Genomic DNA, 21,059 nt, shown 5'->3' with positions numbered 1-21,059 from the left:
TATCCTTCCATTATCGCCGTACCGCTTTTTCCATTTGAACGTGGCGCCCCCACATCGTCTTGTTCCCCCTCCCTAGCTTCCTCCTGGCTACAAGGCAGCCAAGCGTCGTTGTGTTAACGCGCCCAAGCCTCCACTCTCCTTCACTGCGTGCACCTTCCTCGTGGTTGATCACTAACCTATTCTCGTACTCGGTCGCCTGCGGCGTACCTCCTTTTGCTGTTTTTATATTTCCAGTTTTCTTTTCGTATTGGTCTCGCTCGGATCTGGCCTCTTGTCATCCCTATCTTAGCAGCCCCCTTCCCCCGCCTGCCCCCCCCTCTCAGACTTTGTCGCCTTTGTTGTGATTCAGTCTCTGCCCTGTGCATTCACCATGCAGTCGTATGTAAACAGCATTGTGTTTGTGCCTCCGCGGGACCGGTGCTCTCTGCAACGGGTCCGGCTGCTGCAGCGCCAGCAGAGCATGCGCTTTACGAGCAAGACGAGCGGTGAGAGAATTTCGTATTATCACTTCGACCAAAAGGGTGATCCCATCACCGAGGACAATATCGAGCGGGTGGTGCGCTCCTCCATCGTTGTGCTTTATCACCATGGCAACGCCGAGGATCTGGGCGCCTCCTTCAACTACGCGCAGTCCATAGCCAGCGTATTCGGCGTGGCGGTCGTGGCATACGACTACTGCGGCTACGGCCTCTCCGGCTTCCCCAACGCTGCGAAGCCGTCGAAAGTGTCGGAGAAAAGCGTCTACAGCGACGCCGATCACATGTACAGCCATCTCCTATCCCTTGGCTACCCCGCCCACAGAATCGTTATCGTCGGCCGCTCCGTGGGAGGTGGACCGGCCTGCTACCTCGCCGAGAAGCACCACAAGGAGGTGTGTGGTTTAGTGCTGATATCGACTTTTACCTCGTGTTTTCGTGTTGTGTCTTCTTGGTGTTTGCCGTTCTTCTGCTCCTGCTTTGACATGTTCCCCAACTACCGCCGGATCAAAGACATCCTCGAATGCCCGGTGTTGGTGATGCACGGGACCAACGATGACGTCGTCCCGTACCACTGCTCCTCTGAATTGTTCGAGGACATCCGAGTGCGCCGCACCAGTGCGCTGCAACTTCTTCTCAGCAAGCGCGGGAGGAGACCGGAGGGGCAGACAAGTGACTTGAAGACGGAGGGAGGCGCTCCAAGAGCGCCAACGGGCACTACGAAAGGATCCACGACGATCAGCGTTCCTGATGAATGGCACACCACCGCCCACCCTTTCCTTGGCAGCCGCGCGACCGATGTCTTTGATCTCTACGCCCTCGCCCACAATAGCCTTTCCGAGGGGGTAAAGTCGATGGCTGAGAAGCACCTCAACGTGACCGCTGCCGACGTTGTCATTGGTGCCTTCCACAGATGGTTCGTGGGCTGCGGGCACAATGACATCGAGGAACGTGAGGGATCCGATTTCACCAGGATGCTTATGTATTTTCTGCGTTTCGCAGCGGCCTTCTCACGGGAGCGGGAGGCGTTGGCGTCACATGCGTCGCTGGCCGGTGCCGCTATCGAATCTGGCAACCCTGTCCCGATAACTAACCCCCGAGGCCGCGAGTAGACAACAACCGTATTTCTATTTCTCTCTGATGACGTGTGCTGTGGTCGCAGCGGTTACGTTGATGCTAACGTGACTGTCCACGTCTGTCTGTTTCGGGTGACAACTGGTCAGCAAGCATGGACACTTCTGAATGGAGAGGGGGAGAGAGGGAGATCGTCCCAGGAAGAGTTGGGGAGGAGGAGAGGAGGGGGGGGGATAGCGGACCGCGAGATGCCCAATCATAGAATGTAGGGAAATCGCTTTCTCTTCCCCTCTTCCCCCCCTCCCTCCCGGCCGCCGTGCTTCGCAAAGGAAAGGTGAAGACTGACGCCCTGCATATATTTTTGCATGAAGAAGTAACAGAAACGGGGGAGGAGAAGGTATATATTTCCCGTTAGAATGCCGTGTCTCCCTGTCGTGAAGTTCTGCACGGCGTAAGTGCCCACATATGTACCCGTGCTTTTCCAGCTTCATTTCATGCGTTTGTTTTTTAATGTTTTTCTGTTTGTTTGTGTGTGTGTGTGTGGGTGTGGGAGGGGGGGGGGAAGAGGAAGGAGCTTCTCTGTTTTTTACTCTGTGCTTTCGGTCCCACGCCTCACCCCCATGTCGGTGGAAACACTTACCTGCTCTTTCTGGTTTTCGCGCTTATCTCGATTCTAAGCCAACGCTTTCGCTCAGGCACCACAGGGGGCCCTCTAGGTGGACTCTTAAAGGGACACTTGGACACTCGAACGTACAAAGGAGCACAGACACCCTGGTAAGAAGATGTGGCAAACATGAACACTGGAGCGTCGATGCAGCAGCCTGCGCAGGTAATAAGCGTCTAGTCATCGCGACCCTGCACCGTATGTCCATCTCGTCGCTTCCAATCCAGCTACGACACCTTTCCTCCTCGCAATTCCCCTCCCTCATCTACCACCGTCTCCTAACCTCCCTTCCTCACCCCCCCCCCCCCCACACACACACACATGTACATACACATACACACCAGCTGCTTGGCTCTGTACAGGGAGATCAGAAAGCAAAGGTCGCCACCACTCAGCGCCCTCCTCGATTTTTTTTTTGAGGGGGGAAGGAAAAGAAGGGAAGAGCAGCAGCAGCCCCCCCCCCCCCCCCATTTGGGCAGTCTGTGCTGCCATCACCCCGTAGGCGGCATTTCACCAGTTCGCACTAATTTGTTTCGTTTCTATGAGTGACCTTCACATTGTAGCCGGCTATGGGCAAATGGAAGACTACTACGACAGCGACTACGTTCCTCATGACTTACTCATTCGCTGCCACGCCCTCCAACTGGAGCTGCAGAGGCGGAGGGAACAGCAGCTTTCAATGCTCTCGAAGGCAAATGGTCTAGCGGTGACCTATGAGGATCCTGCAGCCACGTTGGTCTCGCCTCAGGTCACAGTGAGCGGTAAAAACCCCAACAGCTGTGCGGATCAACATCAAGCATTGGCGTGTGGCGTTCGTTCGCCCCACGGCGTCGTGCAGCGCAGCAGCGGTGTGTTGTCTAAATGCACTTCTGGTGGGGACAGAGGGGGTGTCTGTGGCAGTGCCAACTCTCGCATACCGCAGCCTAGCGTGGAACTAGAGAAGATATATGCTGCACGACAGCGTAGCTATAGCAGTGCCCTCAGCGCTGGCGTTCCCTCAGATGATCCTGTCCTTGTCGCCCCATCGGGTGGATGCACCGCCTCCCTCCTTTCACTCGCTTCATCGGGCACCGCTGCTGCGGCAGCGCTGGCGACATCGCAGCCAGTTGTTTTGTCGAGTAGTCCACGGCGGTGTCATCGTCGACTGGAAAGGCAGTGGCGCCGACTACCCCACAATGCCTACATTTCGATGCTCGCCCAGAGCGATCCTTACGGAGCAGCGACAGAGGCGCATCGCCAGGAGAAATTCTTGAGTGAAAGCAAGCGTCTCGGAAAGCCGTTTGTACCGTCCGGGGGCAGTGGGCTGGACACGCCGACTCGCTTCATGTTAGGCGACTGTGTGAAGGCACTGTATCGCTCTATCGCGCCGGACTGGCTGGAGGCGAATCTCGTGGTGGTCTCCACTGCTGAAGACCTCGTCGCACTGTACTTCTCTCTCGCGAAGCTATCCAAGGAGCAGGTGACGGAGCTTCTGCAGTACATGAACGCATGCCTCAAGTACAATGTCGCTATTCGTGAGTTCCATCTCTCCAAGGTAGACGAAGGCTGGGACGTGCTGACCAACGACGCGCACGTACTGTACACTCTTCGTCCTCCGTGGGTGAAGAAACGTGTTTTTCTGCCGGACACGGTCTCTCCGCCCCACGCGCACGTGTGATACTGCAATAAGCAGGTGGGGTGGGCCGTGCAGACTCGTTTGTTACGGGAGGAAGTGGCGCCCAACAGTGTGCTCCGTGTCCAGATGTGTCATTTGTGTTTGCTTCCGTTTTCGTAGCGCGTGTGTGAAAAGCAGGACATGAGCTCCCTCTCTTCGCCGACCCCCTCGCCCCTCCTCCCCCCCCTTGCTTTACACGTCCACAGCTCTCTCCCTGGTCCACCACCTTTTTTTTTTGCTTCCCTCCCTTTTCTTCTTGCTGTTATCCTGCGCAGAAAGCGTAGATACATTCAGAGCCTTTCCGTATGAACACGTTGCCAGAGCTCCACCTACGCACGCAGTTGTGACTCGCATATTTGTGCACACGTACTGGACAAATTGAAACCTTTTCGTCCATGTTTGCTCTTTTTCTCTTCCCCCCCCCTCCCCCCCCCCCCCCATGTCTCTGCGCATGGAGCTCGTGCCGTTCGGTTCTCAACGCAAATTGCTTCAGCTCACCCCGCGGTATCCTACACTTCGAAGCGAAGCGAACCAAGGGAGCGGCGACATTTCAACTGGAAAGTCTCCTTGCACTACCTCGTTCCTGTTGTGTCGTGCCCTCCCTCCCTCTCCCCCCCTCCTGTCTCCCCCCGCCCCCGCATTACACGCATACACGTCAGGTGTCGACAGACTAATCTGCCCCTCAAACGTCTCCTCTGCGCCGCATCTTTTCCCCCTTTTCACTACCCCCCCCCTGGCAGCCACGCTGTCCGGCGCCTCCACGCCCGCGCATACAGCGAGGCAGTCTGTACATGTGTCTACAGTTTCCACAATTTTTTCTCTGAGCCCACAGACGTCGACCAACGAATTGTAACATTTTCTACTCTGGGTCTCCCCACCCTCCTCCTATAGCCTTGGCAGATGAATCCGAGTGCAGCTGCGTATGTGCCGTCAGGGGCGATTGCCGACCTGCTTGCACGACGCGAGCCTACGCCCCCGGTGAGTCCACCCTTGTTCTCAAAGAGTTCAGGGGCCAGCTGCAGTCAAGTTTTTTCACCGGCAGTGACTCCCGTGACCCCAGCAGAGCGGCTACAGAACTCAAGGGGCAAATCTGCCCTCCAAACGAATCTGTTGGCTAAGACCCCCGCATCCACCTCTACGGTGCGCACTTGTTTCTCATCCAATAGTGCTCGCTCGGCGTATACTGCCAAGCGGAGTTCGATACCACCGCTTTCACCCGACCTAACAAATGTGTTTATTCGCTACTCAAAGCAACAACTCTTGTCTCTACGCCCTGCAGCCATTGAGCACGTAATGCGCGGTCGCATCGTGGACTACCCACCGTTCCTAAAAATCCCAGAAAGCTTTGCGCTGCTACTTGGACTGCCCTTTGCGATGGAGTACGTTAACGTGGATGCGGCAATGCAGCTCGTCAAGGATCGACAGTGTGCAAGTCTGCCCGCCACATCATCTTCCACTAGAGTCGCACGCGTCAAGGACGTCGCCACCGAGGCGCAAGCACGTCGGTTCGCTTGCCCTGTCTGCGCACACGGTGGGCCCCAGCCTTGCGTTGCAGTGCAGCAGATCATCCAGCGAGCGAGCCGGCAGGTCATGTCGACCAGGTTTGGAGCAGCCGTGATGCAGCCATCAGTTGTGGTGGCGTCACTGCTGCGATTAGCATTGGTATTTGAGGCCAAGCAAAGCTCCCTGCGCTTGCGCATGCTGGCAGAGCAGAGTCCTCGTGTGGTGAATCTTGTCGAGGCGTATCTGTGTGGCGAGGGGTACCACCTCCCACTGCCGCCCGTCACGGCGCACAAAGACTGGGCTGCGCTGAACTCTCTTCTGAAGTTCGACTTCATTCGCGACAACAAAACTCGCATCATTACGGACTTGTCTAAGCACTGGAGAAAGCGGCGCACGCAATTCGAACAGTTTGTTCATTTTTTTTTCTTCCGCGATGCGCGACCAGTGCGGCCAGCCAAGAACATCATCACTCAGTCGGTGAAGCCCGGTATGGTAGCCATGTTGTCAGGGGATGTGACAGCCATGGTTCTGCTTCACCGCCTCGACTTCTTCATTCCCCCAGATTACTACTGGTCCGTTTTTCCGTTTCTGCGGCAAGCACTTGGTGAAGGAACCCCGGCCTACGATGCTGTGCGGCACCTTGGGTTATACCTTTCCGCATCGCAGCCAGTAGACATGTACAACCCTGTTGAGCGGCCTTCTCACGCGTAGAGGCGCTGATGTACGTGGTGGAGTCAGAGGACAAAATGCCCAGGTTGCCTAATACGCACTTCAGAACCGAACAGGTGAGATGAGGACACGGGAGGGGCAGGGCTAATGGCTCGTCTCCGCTGTGCTTTGGGTTCCGTCGTCGTCTATGCGCGCGCGCGCATGCATTTGGGGGGGGAGGGGGAGGGGCTACACTCTTCCCTCTCGTTTTGATCCATTGGTACCTTGTATCTCATATCTTCGCAAAAATACGAGAGGGTCTGTGTGTGCGTGCGTGTGCGTGTATGTCCAGTTCGCGCATCTGTGTGCGATAGCCCTAGGTGAGGTCCGGGAAAGGACGGGAGTCGATACGTGACTCTTCATATTCGCTTCCTCTCTCCCGAGATCCCTGGAGAGTCTCGTCGCACTTCCGAAGGTGTGCTTCCACACTGGAGGGAGGGGATCGGGGGGGGGGGGCACACTTCATTGGAGACACCCCCTCAATGCTGTTTTTTTTTTGTGAATGCCTCTGACATCCAAAACATTCTTCACGTCGTATTGGGACCTCGCCGATCTTGCACCATAACTGACCTTCTCACAACGGGCCACCACATCCGTGCATGCCTGCAGTCACGGTACATATGAGCAATGGTGTTTCACTAACTCATGCCCCTCTTTCTTGGTACCTCTCTCTCTCCCACCTCCTCTCCCTGAAGAGGAAACCTCCCATTCACTATCCTTCCCTCCCCCCACCCCTCCTCTCCGCGTTCCTCATTGTTTGCAACTCGAATGCCTTGCGGGCGGTCTCAATTACCCCTGGGCGGCCCCCCTCTCTTCATCTTTTCTGCTGACTACCGCGTGAAGTAGAAGGCGGCGTCCACAATCCTATCACCATTAGCGACCCAAATAAGGGCGCCCACGCACGCCCATATTTTGTACACCGCCCCGAGAACCCCGCGTTACTACTCACCGCCACCCTGTTCTACAGATTAGGTTTTCCATAAATCGAGTGGTATTTTTTTTTTGGGGGGGGGGGTGTCGCTTGCGTTCGACATCACTCGTCCTCCCTGCATTCGATTTCACCTTCGCCTTTTCGCTTCGGCGCTTTCTATCTTGACCAATCGACTGTGCGTATGGTTGCACACGTCCACACACACAGACACACACACACACACACACACACAGACACATTCTTAGCCCCTCCCCTCCTCCCCCCCCCCCCCCTCCTGTCTGACTGACCCGTTTACTTTTGTAGGCCTCTCATCAGTATACTTGATTGACGGGAGCGTGGTTGTGCGTCGCTCAACGCACTCGAAATTGCGTCTGTCTGGTGCGCCTTCCTCAGATTTCTTTTCTTGACCGTTGGTCACGCACGTAGAGAGTCCGAGAGAGGACGTGCGTGCGAAAGAGAAGTGCCACCAGCAGGCGGCCCATAGGACCGCTTTCAACAGCACGCACTCTTTAAGAGGGGGCAGGTGCAGACAATCACAGCACGCTATATATATAATTTTTGTTTTCAAGCTTGCGTCGCTGCTTTTTTAGAAGTCCTCGTCTGTTCCACATTGACATCCTCGCGGCGCTCCCCTTTTCTCCGTTGTTGCCGCGGGCTTGTTTTACTAGATCTCCCTGACGCTTTTTATCTCCTCGGCCGTGCACCTCCTCTTCCTCTCCCTGCGTCACTTCTCCCCTAGATTCGCTTACAGCTGAGACACACTCCCCCGATCTTGCCCCTCTCGGTGTTGCTCCGCTTTGTGGGTAGCGGCTTTTTTCTTGTTAGCGGCCCTTTGCTCGTTGCCCTCTCTTTCCCCCCCCCCCCCCCCCCTCCCTCTCCCCCCTCCTAGACTTTCACGGTCGGTGTGACGTGTATACGGTGCATTGATTCGTTGTACAGCGTTAAGAGCAGACACCCAAGGAAAACGGCATCGTGAGACGAGGGAAGAGGAGGAAGGCGAGACAACACTGTCGTTGCCACTGCTCTGCGCCGCAGTCCTTGCCCATTTTTATTTCGCTGTTTTTTTTTTAATGCCCCTGCACGTGTTGTCCCTCTGTGTAGACTTGTGAATGCGGTGCGTGTACGTGCGTTGTGACTCTTTATTTTTTATTTTTTTGGTCAGTCGCACCTGAATTTTTCTTCTTGTACCCTCTTCCCCCAAACTCAATCACGCACTCAAGCAGGCCTGTTGCGTCTGGACTTGAACTGAAACGTAGTTGTGTTCACACCGACACACACGCGCACACGGACTCTCAGTCGCGCGCTTGGAACTGCAGGCCACAAGCGAAGGGAGGGTACGTTGACCATGCAGCAGTGGACACTTGATAGAAACTCCGAGTCTCCGGAAAGCAGCGGACGACCGTCGGCGTTTTTACGGGAGGCGAGGCTGCTCAAAACGGAGGAGCGATCCACTCACCGCAGCCTCCGCTCGGAGCATCGTCGCGCCTCGCGAGAGGGCCTCCCTGCCGAGCCGCTCTCAACGCCGTACCATGCTGATAAAGGGAACGAGGAGGATGACGAAGGCCGACGTAGCGCCCCGCAGCGGCTGTCGCGGCACATCCCCCAGCGTGTCGGTACCGACATGACTGTCTCGACCTTCAACCTCATGGCGACCGTGCCTTGTGGAGCACATATATCAGCGGGCTCACCTCTTAATGTGAACTGCTGCGGTGGACGAGATTACAGGCGTACCAGTTACGCTACTGCAGCTCCAGCCAGTCGCCACGCAACTCCAGGAACGACAGCTATTCCCACCGTCACTTCCACTAATGCGAACGGGTATGTCGCAGCGGCTGCCCTTACACCTTCTTCGAGTCTCATCTCCAGTTTCACCGAGTCTATGGTGTCAGATGATTCATCCTACATGACCTCGATTTACAACGATGTGCTGGCGGACCACCTCATTGGCGATCGCGGTGGCGTGATGACGACCGCAAACGGGTGCAGCTCAGATGCTGCTGGTGCAACCTTATACCCTGGGGCCCTTCCGACCTCAGGGTCGAACCTGAACATATGTGAGCCTAGCGCCGCTGTCTCTAACGAAAGGGGTGTCACGGGCTCCAGCAACGAGCAGTCTGGGAATGGTCGGTGCGTCAGCGTCGACGGCCCCGTGAACTCTGGCCGCCGAGGGCTTGGAGGTGAGGTACTTCGATTTGCAAACACCACTTCCGCTGAACCAACTGCACGGCCGCTGAGTGCAGTCAGCCCGACAGAAACTTCCTCGCTTCGCCTGGTCAACCTTTCCGCCAAGGGCGCCGCAAGAGTAGTGGGCAACACTGCCATCGCCACATCCGCCGGCACTGCTCTCTCTACCGTACTGCCATGCGTGCGCTCTCGCACGATCTACACCTCCGGCGGCGGCAATCGCAGCGTATCGGGAGCGCGCGTCTTCAATACCACACCCGAGCGCGTGCTTGATGCGCCCCAGTTCCCATCCACGGCAACCCAGTTGTTAGACTGGGGCGCCAACAACTGCATCGCGATCGGGATGGGCCAGTCTCTGTACTCTTGGAGCGGTGATAGCGGTGAGGCCACAAAAGTAGTAGACCTCGACGGCGCTGTGCGCATCTGTTGCGTTCGATGGCTACAGAAGTGCTCTTGTGTAGCGATGAGTGTACAGGGTGGCACCACGGCAATCTTTGATTCTCGCACATCGACCTTTTTGCGCACCGTGCGCCTCCGATCTGGGCTGGAGGTGACGGGGCTGTCCGTAAAAGGCCCGGTCTTGGCAGTGGCCTCTGGCGGGCCTGACGGCACCACGTGCGCCTTCGACCTCCGCGCTAAGGATGCTCTGGTGGCCACCTACGAAGGCCATGCAGGGGCCGTCACGAATCTTCACTACTGCCCGGCGGAGCCTTTTTACCTCGCAACGGGCGGCAGCGACGGATCAGTGCGCATATGGGATGCTCGACGTGCGTCGACGCCACGCTACGCCTTCGACGGCGTGCACCAGGGTAGTGTGAACACTGTCCGTTGGGATCCGCAGAAGCTCAGTCGCCTCTTCACGGGTGGTGAGGACGGTGTCATGTGCCTCATCGACACGCATGCCCCGAAGCGCACCATCGAGATGGACACCACAGCAGATGAGGAGGGTGTTGGGTTCGGCTGCAATCACGAGCATCTGGCCCAGTATGTCACACGAGCCGTCAACACTCAGTACCCCATCTCTGACTTGGTCTGCCACGGCGCAAATGGCGAGACCTTGACGGCACACAAAAACAAGGGGCAACTGCAACTTCGCAAGGCGTCCACGTTTCAGCTCCTCGCCACCTTTACCGCGCCCCACTGCAATGCTTCGCTAAGCTGTCTCACCATGGCCCCAGACCAGGAACGTGTCTGTGCGGCGCAGGCCGATGAGACGTTGAAGTTCTGGCGGGTCTTTGAGAAAAGCGCTCTTCGCAGCGGTGCACGCAGTAATCTGGGCCACACGGATCATCGATGGAAGCACCCTACTCAAGAAACCAGCAACTTCGTGGAGGAGCCGCTTCGGTGACTGACTAGGTTGGCCTTGGGAAGCTTCCTATTCTTCCTTAACGTGCACCATCTTCTTGATCTGCAGGGCCCTGTCTCCCCCCCTCGCCCCCACACACACACGCAGGTCATACCGCATCAATACTCTTTTGAGGCTTCTTGCTGCATTCGGTCTCCATCGGCTTCTCTAACAACTTTTTTTTTTGCATTTTCATCAACTACCTTCCTTCTCGTCCACTTGCTGCATGTTCGCGTGTTGGTGTCTCGATTATACTGCTGGCAAATAGAAGCGGTGAGCTACTTTGTTTCCCCTACAATCCTCGGCGTGTTGGCATGCTGTTCTTCCCTTCTCGCGTACTTGCGCCCAATCGCATGTGACGAGCTCTCCAACTTCTCCGTGTCTCTGAGTACGTCCAGCGACTTTGACCGAAGTATTCTTCCCTTCTTTCCATCTCCCCTTCGCAAGTCCCGCGACCGATTCGTTCTTCGCTCACCAACAAAGCCCAGGAGGGTACAACAGGTCTCCTCGCCCCTCCTTCCCCCCCCTTCCCCCCATTCCCTCAACGGAATGTACCAATTGATGCTATATTGGCACGTGACGATGTTGGACGAGGAGAGGTTGTTGAGGTGTCCTCTCTGCCCGCGGAAGAGGGAGCAAAGATTCTGCTTTTAATATGGAGGAGGGGAGGGAGGGGAATCGAGAGAAATGTAGACCAAGTACTTGAAAAGGGATAAAACACACGCATGGCCTTTCTCCCAACTCCGAGACACCCACCGGACACCACGCCTCATTGAAGGGATTTCACTACCGCATCCTCCACACAAGCGGATATTGTGAAGAAGGTGTATACGAGTTTGAAGTTGCAAAGAAGTTGAAGAGCGTCAAGGGAGTTCCGTGCCCGTGTCGATTATATCAAGGCAACGTAAAGAACGACGGGGAGCCCAGGCGGCGGTGGTGGCAGAGTCATGCGACGGGTAAATATGCAGTCGACACACGGATACACAGCCATGCCTCATCCACTCCTTTTTTTTTTCAGAGGTACCCCATGGTGTAGCTTCCCCGAAGTTTGTGTGGCGGGTGTGACGGGATCGTAAGGAAATAGGACCATGAGCAGATGCACAGACGACGCCCCCCCTCCCCCCTGCTCCTCCTCCCCGACACACACCTCTTTTTTGTGTGTGTGGTGGTGGTACTGTTGTGAGCATATTGATCGCTTTTCATTTGAGACGGAACCTCCTTTTGGAACCCGAAAGAGAGCAGAAAAGTTGGATACCCCCCTTTCTAAACTCAGACACGCGCCCACACGCTCACACTCTAACTGAGTGGCTCTTCGTGGTGGGGGGGGGGGGGGGGGATGGTGAGGGAGAGGGAGAGGGCGCATGGCGTCCCTTGCTGGATGCGTTTGCGGGGGTTGGTGTCCGCTGAAGTGGTCCTCTTTGGTGGTTGGAAACCTGCATATGCACAGCCAAGTGGAGAGTGTGCCCCTCGCTTGGACAGCCTGCACGCATTTCTTGGTTCTTCTCATGATATGTCTTTTTTTTTTCATCGATACTAATCTCCCTTGGCACTCGCATGATTGTGTCTGTCTCTCCCCTCTTTTCCACTTTTGCTTGCGTTCATGCATCCCCCTCTCTCAAACGCAACACGCGCGTGCGGTCTCTTTGTCTTGCGTGCTTTCTGGTGTATGTATGGGCTCATCGACGAACTTCCCTCCCCCCTTCCCGCGCTTCACCTCTACGGCCTCACCCGATCGCGGCCTGAACTGCCTACGCTTTCAGAGTGGAGCTGTTGCTGGAGAAGTGCAAAGCGCGCCAGACCAACTCAACACATACACGCAAACGTCTAGTTCAACCGATCATTCATCCATGCTTTTGATATATATTTCGTACTCACAATGGAAGACACAGTACCCACTGCTGCTGAGCAGCCTAAAGTTTCCGCAATGACTCGAAAGCAGCGCAAGAACATCGAAAAGAGCGAGAAACAAGCGGAAGAGCTGCGTCAGATCTCTGAGAAGGCGCATGCCGTGAATGGCGACACTGACAACCCCTTCTCCGTCACTCTGGAGGCGGATCAGGTCGCGGAAGGCTCGCGCAACATCACCTTCAACAAGGTCTCTGTCTCTGTAAATGGCAAAACACTCTTCAAGGACGCAACGGTGAAGCTGTCTGCTGGATCCCGCTACGGCCTTATGGGGCCGAACGGGCGCGGAAAGTCGACAATTCTGCGCCTGCTCGCGAGCCGTGAGCTTCCAGTGCAGTCAAACCTTGACCTGCTGTTGGTGGAACAGGAGCAGGAGTTTACTGCCTCGGAGTTGAGCGCTGTCGAGGCTGTACTGCTCAGCCATAAGAAACAAAACGCGTACAGGGAGGAGGCAAAGGCGCTGCAGGCCAACGCGGAGCTCTCGGAGGCGGAGATGGAGCGGCTGAACTTTCTGGAGGAGGAGCTTGACGTCATGGGTGCTGCCGAGGCGGACTCCCGTGCCCGGCGAATTCTCTTCGGCCTTGGCTTTCCCACCGAGTGGCACGAGCGGCCGACGAGCAGCTTTAGCGGTGGGTGGCGCAAGCGTATCGCCCTGGCCTCCGCTGTATTTATTGAGCCTGACGTGCTCATGCTGGATGAACCTACGAACCACCTTGATCTCAACGCTGTTATTTGGCTCGAGTCTTACTTGACGAAGATGTATAGCGACACTGCGAAGCGGCCTAAGACGCTGGTTGTTGTCTCCCACGACGCCGGCTTTTTGGATGAGGTATGCACGCACATGGTTCACGTAGAGAACCACCTACTGAACTACTACCGCGGTGGCTACAGCGGCTTCGATGAACAGTTGCGGCAGCGACACCAGGAGTTGGACAAGAAGTACGAGTCAGTTTCAAAGACCATCCGTGACAAGAAGCGAAACGGCATGTCGAACGCGCAGATCGAAGTGTGGATCAAAGATCAGGTGAACAGCGGCCGCCTGGACCCGGTATTCCTGGAGAAGAGGAGGGACTACATCGTCAACTTTCCCTTTCCCGATCCGCCGGAGCTGCGCGACGGGTGCGTGTGCAAACTCGACGGTGTCTCCTACAACTACCCAAACGGCCCGGTGCTGTTTAAGAATGTGAGCTGCGCACTGTGGACGGACAGCCGCATCACTCTTTGCGGGCCGAATGGTATTGGCAAGAGTACACTGCTGAACCTCATGACCGGTGTGTTGGAGCCCACGGCTGGGTATATTACGCTGAACCGTCAGGTGCGTATAGGGCGCTACAACCAACACTTTGTCGACAAGCTGCCTCTGGAGAAGACGCCGGTGGAGTGCATTCAGGCACTGGGGATTCCAGAGGAGGACAAGGCGCGGCGGCTGCTGGGCAGCTTTGGGTTGGAAGGCATTGTGCACAAGAATCAAATAGCGACCTTAAGTGGCGGTCAAAAGGCCCGCGTGGCGTTCGCAGCGATCAGTGCCGAGTCCCCTCATTTTCTTCTCTTCGATGAGCCTACCAATCATCTGGATGTTGAGTCCATTGAGGCGCTCTGCTCGGCGATTCGAAACTTCAAGGGTGGCGTGCTTGTCGTCACTCACGACGCTCGACTAATCGAGTCGACAGAGATGCAGATCTGGGTCGCTGGTGACAAGAACGTGGCACCCTTCAAAGGTTCCCTGGATGACTACAAGAATGTGGTGCGGACGGAGTTCGAGAGGGAGGAAGCCACACGGCTGGAGAACCGCAAGCAGCTGCTTGTAGACAAAATGGCAACCCGCCAGCTAAAGCAGAGCGGTGTTGCGGACGTGGCTGAGGCGCTGCAGAAAAAGAAGGAGCACGAGAAGCGGGAGCACGCCCAAAGCCTTGATGCGTTTCTCAGTGCTGCCGCCAAAAAGAAAAAGCCTAAGAAGGTGAAAGAGGAGAACAGTTAGCAGCGTCAGACAGCGATCGGGGAAAGAGTGAGGGAGTAGGTATGCTCAGTGCGGTGTTTGAGTGTACGGTGTCTCTTCTCCATTCCCACTAGCGCGCTGGGCGCGTCACTTGTACTTGAGTGGGGTATTTCGTGCGTGCACCACGGCACATTCAAGAATAATATAATATGATGTCATTCTGGAACCCATTTCTCCTCCTTCCTCCCGTGAGCATCATTAGATACGAATACTCACAGAGGGGCACGAGAATGGAGAGGACGGAGACATCGACAGGAACTTAAGTGAGATTGAGTATACCGGCAAATGAAAGCGGAAGAAGAAAAAAATAAACCAAGCGGCTGCTTTACCCCCCTATAGTGTACGAGAGGGGAGGACTCAGAGGCGAATGGCTGTAATGGACGTGCTCGTCTCCTCTCGCTGTGTATCTTTGGTGACCACAAATTTTTCGTGACTGTTTTGGCGAGCTGGAAACGGTTCAGGGGAAAGGGCGAGAGTGCAAACGATGCATGGCCTTGTACCGCGTGAAGCTAATCTGCATTTTGTCGGCTATGAGAGCTCCTAGTAGCGCGTTGTCTAGCACCTCTGACTCACTCAGCCCTCCGTGCCTCTCTCTTGTTAGCATAGTTCTCCTTTCTCGCCCCCCGCCCCCCGCCCCCCCAACCACACACACACACACTGTCGTATTTAACGAAACCCAGAGGGGCAGACGATTCTTCATGAATGGCCCGTGGACACGTACCAATGCCCCACAAGCGCAGTCTCCATCGCACCAGCTGTTCTCACCCGCCCCGATGAAGAACGGCGGGAAGGGGTGCGTCCGCTTCTTGACCTCTCCGAAGAAATGCCTACCACTCCTTTTTGTGTGGTGTGGTGTACGACAGCGTCGCAGCTCACATGTTCTGTAAGTAACCCGGTAGGACGGTAAAAGCATCACTGGAAAGGGTGATGAGGGCTTGGGTGACAGCGCCGCCGGATCAGCCAGTGACAGATGCAGTACCCTTCTGCTGCACACGCAGATGGCTAGAGATGGATGGTGTACCAGCCGACGACAATCATCCCGTTCGTTATTTTGGCGCTGCTGCTGGGGGTGGAGGACTTCCGTATGTTCATGTACCGCGTGCACGCACACGCGCACTACCTGCAGATCCTGCAAAACGGCGCAGCGGGGGAGACTACCTGAAGCGCTGAAGAAGCTGCGCGCCGTGGTGCCGTCGGAGTCACTCATCATCGAGCACCGACCCCAGAACATGGGCTATGCCGGGGCTCTCAACGAAAGGGGTACCGGGCTGGTTCTGCAGAACCCGCACACCGAGGTGCTCTTTATTGGCGTGTTCAACTGTGATGTTTACTCCGAGCGTGAGTACTTTGAACGGTACGTCCCCCGCGTAAACGCAAAGCTAGCCCCCCCCCCCCACACACACACACACACGATGCTGAGCGAATTCGCGCGCAAGGGGAGGAAATTGAAAGGAGGCAGTGGGGCGCATGGCAGGGCGGTTGACACTACAGGCAATGGTGGCGACTATGCCGAGTCTCTCCGTGCCCCCCATGCTCATGCCGGGCCGGATCAGGTACAGCAGGCCTGTGAAGCGGAGGAATGTGGTCATGTTCGAGAATGAGATGAGCTCCTTTTTCATCTCGCGGCTGACGTTACTCGTCAGCGGCTTCCTCGATGAGATCTGCTATCCATCCTAAGTCAGGAGATATCGACTGGGACCTGCGCATGAGGGATCTTGGCTTCGATGGGGTTTATCGGCAAACCAGCACAGATCGGCTTTTTTTTTACCGCAAGATAAACGCTGTTGTTTTGCGTCATAAACAGAATCTCTCTTGGTAAGTCTGCCAGCCACAACGAACAAAGCACTGAGGCGCGACGCATGCTGAGCATCTGGCCAGGTGACGAATACGGAAAGCATAGGTGGCTCTGGGGAATCCCATTGCGGAGCACCACGAGTGAAACGATTCCCTTTTCGGGGTTGGGGCTCACTGTTCCGCTAAGATGTCTGGGCGCTGGATGCCGCGCGGCAGCAGATCATTATTGACGTTAGTAAACAACGTTATTCTGAGCCAGAGTTTGGCGAACACGTACCATCTCTCCTTCCTGAAGCCGCTGCAGCCGTTTGCGCCGACTAGGGAGAGGGGGCTTACAGCGCCAAGGGCACTGTTTCAAACAAGGGGCGCCATCGGGAGGACTTGGTGCCACGGCGGCTGGGTGGCCTACTATCATTCATCGCCGCCGCCACCCCCCTCTCCCCGCTGGCCCAGCCAACCCACCCCAAACAGCCGACCCGGCCCTCCTCTGGACCAGACGCAGCGGGACCGGCACGGGGCAAAAAGTGGACGAGTAGGGGTTTGAACCCTAGGCCTCCTGTATGCAAAACAGGCGCTCTACCACTGAGCTACACGCCCACGTTGAAGGCCATCAACAGATGGGAGGTCTTGTTTCTGTCTATAGCGGACATAAAGGCACACCCCAGCAATCGAGCGCTCCAGTGGCCTAATGGATAAGGCTTTGGACTTCTAATCCAAAGATTGCGGGTTCGAGTCCCGCCTGGAGTATTATTGACGGACTCAACAGCGTAAACGCGCAGAAGCACATTTTGTGTTCACACAAATGCCCTTGTAGCCTAATGGATATGGCGTTTGCTTCCTAAGCAAAAGGTTGCGGGTTCGAGTCCCGCCAGGGGTAGCTTTTTTCGATACTTTTTTCCACCCCCTGCAAATCAGCCCCCCCCCCCCCACTCCCGAAAGCAGTCCCACAAACACCTTGGCCCCATCCTTGGCGCGCGAAAATCCCACTTCGCGGCGCGAAGAGCCGGTGCCCAAGCTTTAAAGCAAGACCCACTCGGTCATCTCCGGGCGACCTCTTCTTCCACAAACACCGCTGCAGAGAGCCTTTCCGCTCCGCTTATCAAGAACAGTTCCCATCTTCTTCATTTCCAAGGCGCTGAATCCCTCAAAGTGCGCTCCCCTGCTGGCCCCCTCCCCCCCCCCCGCCCCGCAAAGTACAAAGAACAACAAACAGCATTCCAATTCCGGTCGCCAGCACTCTGGGCCATGAGCCCCTGGCGACCCCCTTCCCTTCACAGCGTAGGCACGTGACCTCCTCCTAGCGCCCAGAAGTGCATTTGTGCTGACAAAGGGGTCCCCTCTTTCCCCCTCCCCCTCTTCACACCATGTGTCTGTGTGCTCACCTCTGATACTCCCCCGCAGCAAACTGCCCGGAGTCTTGAGGATTCCCTACACTTCTAGGGAGGCATGGTCTCTCATAATGGAGAGGAAGGGGTTCTTTGGGTCTCAGATTCTCTCCCTGTTGACAGCGCGCCACAGTTCGACCCCCATCGATATTCTCAAGTGAGCTGCGCCCTCCACGCTGCACTGATGAGCTGGGCGCTAAACAACCGCAATCGATGAAAATTTGGATTTCGCAGCCGTCTCGAGACATGGTGGGGCGCCCCGGCCATCGGTGCTTAACCTTCTCTGGAAAGCACTGCTGACCGAGAATAGTCGAAAGAATGCTTCTTCTCTTTCCCACATAATCTATATCTATCCTTTTTTCATCCCGACTCTTCAATCACATCACGCTTTCCCGTTACCATCCACATTCCCACAGATCAGAGAACAATCAGGGCATTTCCCCATACCTTTCACCTCCCCAGTGGATGTGACACTTGTTACCCAAGTACTATTTATGAAACTGCTGTTTATTTTTTCTTTTGTTGTTGTTGCTGTTGAAGATGTCCATGCGACGCTCGCTTTATGAGGGGTTCAAAAGTGTCCACAACAGACTTCGTAATGTAAAGACAACAAGTGATTTTCAAACGACAGGGAGACTCACCCCTAAAGAATTTGTGGAGGCAGGAGACGAACTCATACAAAAGAACCCCGTGTGGCAGTGGGTTGGTGGCCCTGAGAGCGTGCAGGAATACCTTCCCAAAGACAAAAAGTGCATTGTCTACCGCGGCGCTCCATGCACGGAACGAGCGCCTGCTGATCAGACAAACGCTCCACCAGAGACAGTTGATGAGGATGACTTCGTTTTGACAGAATCACCGCAGGGAGTCCTACCCACAACATCCATTGAAGAGGAAAAAGTTCTCACATGGGGCGAAGACGACGACGACTCAAGCGATGAGGACGTTGTCCCCACGACAGCAGATGACGTAAAGATGCGAGTTTATGACGTGTACATCGTTTATGATAAGTACTATCAAACCCCGCGCATGTATTTAGTGGGGTACGCCAGCAATCACGTCACACCTCTCTCGACGGATCAGATGAAAGAGGATGTCTATCGCTCCAACTATGGCAAGACAGTCACTATTGACCCCCACCCTGTTCTCTCGATTCCGTGTATCAGCATTCACCCCTGCCGCCATGCGGAGACAATGCGCAGCTTGATGCATCGGATGCAGGAGAACTACGACCGTGAGAAGGCGAATGTCGCTAATGCCGAGCCGTTTGTATTCCCCACACACTTGGCATTGCTTCTCTTCTTGAAATTCATTTCTACTGTTTTGCCGACAATTCAGTACGATATATCCCCTGGGTTTCACTTGGTATGAACCGTCTCCCTTTTGTTTGCCTTGCAGGGAGGGTGGTAAACCCGCCGCTTTTCAGGATTCACGACCTCCATGAGGGCCTTCACTGTTCACTGCTTTGTAAATACGGAGGTTGTGTCCGCTAGATGAATGCCTTGCTATACTTCTTCAGTACTCAGCACGTTTTGTGGTTTGGACCCCCTCTCAGGCTCTCACTGGGAGACCCTTCAGGGTGCAGATACTTCAATATGCTAATATCAATGATGGTGGTTCATGAAAAATACTCATTTTTTCCTTCACGGGGCAAAAAAAAAACAATCACTTCAATTATACTCCGCGGCCTTATTTGCTTTTACATCCTCATTACTACTAAGTATTCAAGACAATGTACGTTGCCTAAGGGATACGCAGCTGTGATGATGTAAAAGAATATAGTAAGCATTTCCGGGTTCTGAATAACTCAGCAGCCGATTGTCAAGCGATAGCCATCACCGAGAATGAGTCGTTTCTGATCACAAAAAAACACCTTTTTCACGCCTGGCCTCGCAAGTCAAGACAACGATCTTCGAATCGGTGTTTGCGTCACAAATACAGCACAAATCTGCCCCTCTTCTATTCCCCCTTATCCATGCTTCAGACAAATTTTAAAGTTTTCCAAGACTACTATTCTTCACTGGCTGATGCCAGCCAGGCCTGACCGAGGTCTATCATACAAAGCTCTGTTACCCATTTGTCTGGGCCCACAGATATTGATACCTCCGAGCCACAGAGTCTCCACTCAGCCCATTACACCTCAGCGCCTAACTTTCGCAAAACATTCGCCCACACTATCCATTGGTGAGAATTCGGGTTCGCCACTCCTGCTTTAGTGAATGTTTCTTCTTCTTTCTGCGATGCGTCCCCGAAAACCCTCATCCACACAAAAAACACCACTCTTCTTTTTAAACTGAAGGGTGCTCACCATTCCGACGGCCACTATACCTATTCCTCTTATAGTCGTCTCTCTCAGCACGAAAATGCTTTCTGTTATCCACTTTCTCCACTGTCCTCCACAGCCTTCGCAATTCTCTACATTTGAATTGAACTGACTAACTTTGGTGAACGACCACTCCTTTTGTGCGGAGTATTATCACACTAGCGCAACATGATTACATTGCGTCTTCCACCTAACGACCGTCGATGATTACATGTGATGCAAGTGAATACTATACTACACCGATATCCGAGGATGAAGCTCCGGGCGTGCTGGTGTGTGTGTGTGTGTGTGTATGTGGTGTTGTGGCTGCCGCCTGCACCTTCCGGGCAGGATGACGCCCTTGCAACCTTGGCGACTGTGTCCAATCGGTGGTGCTAGATGCGCGCTGGATGTGCGTATGCTGTTGTTGCTGTGTGCGGGTAGTGCCCTTGAGCGCGCGTGTGATGATGTACAGAGTGTGCGAACACGCATGTCGCGTAGCTGCCGGCTGTGCGCGCCTGATTAACTACTGTATTTCATGGGTGAACAATCTCTGATGTGCGCTGGGCCTTGTTTGGTTTTGTGCGTGTGTGTGTGTGTATAGCGACAATGATGCAGACAAATCAATACTCACTCTGACGTGCGCGTGGCGGTGGACCGCTGCGCGCTGTGAGGATACAAGGATAACATGCACTACCAGCTGATGGTCGCTGACTGCTGTGTGTGGTGCCGCCGCCGTCACCCCCCGAGGTGTGGCGGGCTAGCACCGCGCGACGATTGCTTGCCGTGGTGCAGCTGCGTTGCGGCTCGCTGTGGGGCGCGCGGGCGTCGTGGTCGCGTGTGCGTGTGCGACCCGAGCTGCGCTGGAGCGCGACGTGGCGCTTGTGTGTGTGTGTGTGTGTGTAGGTGGCACGCTGTGATGACTGGATGAGTTATTGTTTGCACATTTACCGAGCCTTTCGTGGTCCGTGAGCGACTGTGTAACTTTCAAGAACACCAGCTGATGCGTGCATCCTTCGACAGGCGCCGTGCGTGCGCGCGTATGTGTGTGTGTGTGTGTGTGTGTCGACGCGGCGGTGCTGCCGCCTCCGAGCTGCATGATTACATTGCGTCTTCCACCTAACGACCGTCGATGATTACA

General features: G+C 55.3%; 7 protein-coding genes across 7 annotated transcripts; all 7 read left to right on the top strand.

The window, feature by feature from the left end:
• Positions 1-370: 370 nt before the first annotated feature.
• JKF63_02051 (uncharacterized protein) lies at positions 371-1,588 on the top strand (the record flags this gene model as incomplete). Its single annotated transcript, XM_067898094.1, has 1 exon — positions 371-1,588. The coding sequence occupies one exon, from the start codon at positions 371-373 to the stop codon at positions 1,586-1,588; it is 1,218 nt and encodes a 405-aa protein (XP_067754251.1).
• Positions 1,589-2,755: 1,167 nt separating this feature from the next.
• On the top strand, positions 2,756-3,871 carry JKF63_02050 (uncharacterized protein; the record flags this gene model as incomplete). The annotated part of the gene is made up of 1 exon (XM_067898093.1): positions 2,756-3,871. The coding sequence occupies one exon, from the start codon at positions 2,756-2,758 to the stop codon at positions 3,869-3,871; it is 1,116 nt and encodes a 371-aa protein (XP_067754250.1).
• An 897-nt stretch (positions 3,872-4,768) lies between these two features.
• Positions 4,769-6,082, top strand: JKF63_02049 (uncharacterized protein; the record flags this gene model as incomplete). The annotated part of the gene is made up of 1 exon (XM_067898092.1): positions 4,769-6,082. The coding sequence occupies one exon, from the start codon at positions 4,769-4,771 to the stop codon at positions 6,080-6,082; it is 1,314 nt and encodes a 437-aa protein (XP_067754249.1).
• A 2,273-nt stretch (positions 6,083-8,355) lies between these two features.
• On the top strand, positions 8,356-10,542 carry JKF63_02048 (uncharacterized protein; the record flags this gene model as incomplete). The annotated part of the gene is made up of 1 exon (XM_067898091.1): positions 8,356-10,542. The coding sequence occupies one exon, from the start codon at positions 8,356-8,358 to the stop codon at positions 10,540-10,542; it is 2,187 nt and encodes a 728-aa protein (XP_067754248.1).
• Positions 10,543-12,415: 1,873 nt separating this feature from the next.
• JKF63_02047 (uncharacterized protein) lies at positions 12,416-14,422 on the top strand (the record flags this gene model as incomplete). Its single annotated transcript, XM_067898090.1, has 1 exon — positions 12,416-14,422. One exon carries the CDS (start codon positions 12,416-12,418, stop codon positions 14,420-14,422), a length of 2,007 nt encoding a protein of 668 aa, XP_067754247.1.
• Positions 14,423-15,448: 1,026 nt separating this feature from the next.
• JKF63_02046 (uncharacterized protein) lies at positions 15,449-15,610 on the top strand (the record flags this gene model as incomplete). Its single annotated transcript, XM_067898089.1, has 1 exon — positions 15,449-15,610. One exon carries the CDS (start codon positions 15,449-15,451, stop codon positions 15,608-15,610), a length of 162 nt encoding a protein of 53 aa, XP_067754246.1.
• A 2,549-nt stretch (positions 15,611-18,159) lies between these two features.
• JKF63_02045 (uncharacterized protein) lies at positions 18,160-18,987 on the top strand (the record flags this gene model as incomplete). Its single annotated transcript, XM_067898088.1, has 1 exon — positions 18,160-18,987. One exon carries the CDS (start codon positions 18,160-18,162, stop codon positions 18,985-18,987), a length of 828 nt encoding a protein of 275 aa, XP_067754245.1.
• Positions 18,988-21,059: the final 2,072 nt, after the last annotated feature.

Source organism: Porcisia hertigi, chromosome 33 (assembly GCF_017918235.1).
Source record: "Porcisia hertigi strain C119 chromosome 33, whole genome shotgun sequence".
NCBI classification, from domain to species: Eukaryota; Euglenozoa; class Kinetoplastea; order Trypanosomatida; family Trypanosomatidae; genus Porcisia; species Porcisia hertigi.
This window is presented reverse-complemented; position numbering and strand designations above follow the sequence as displayed.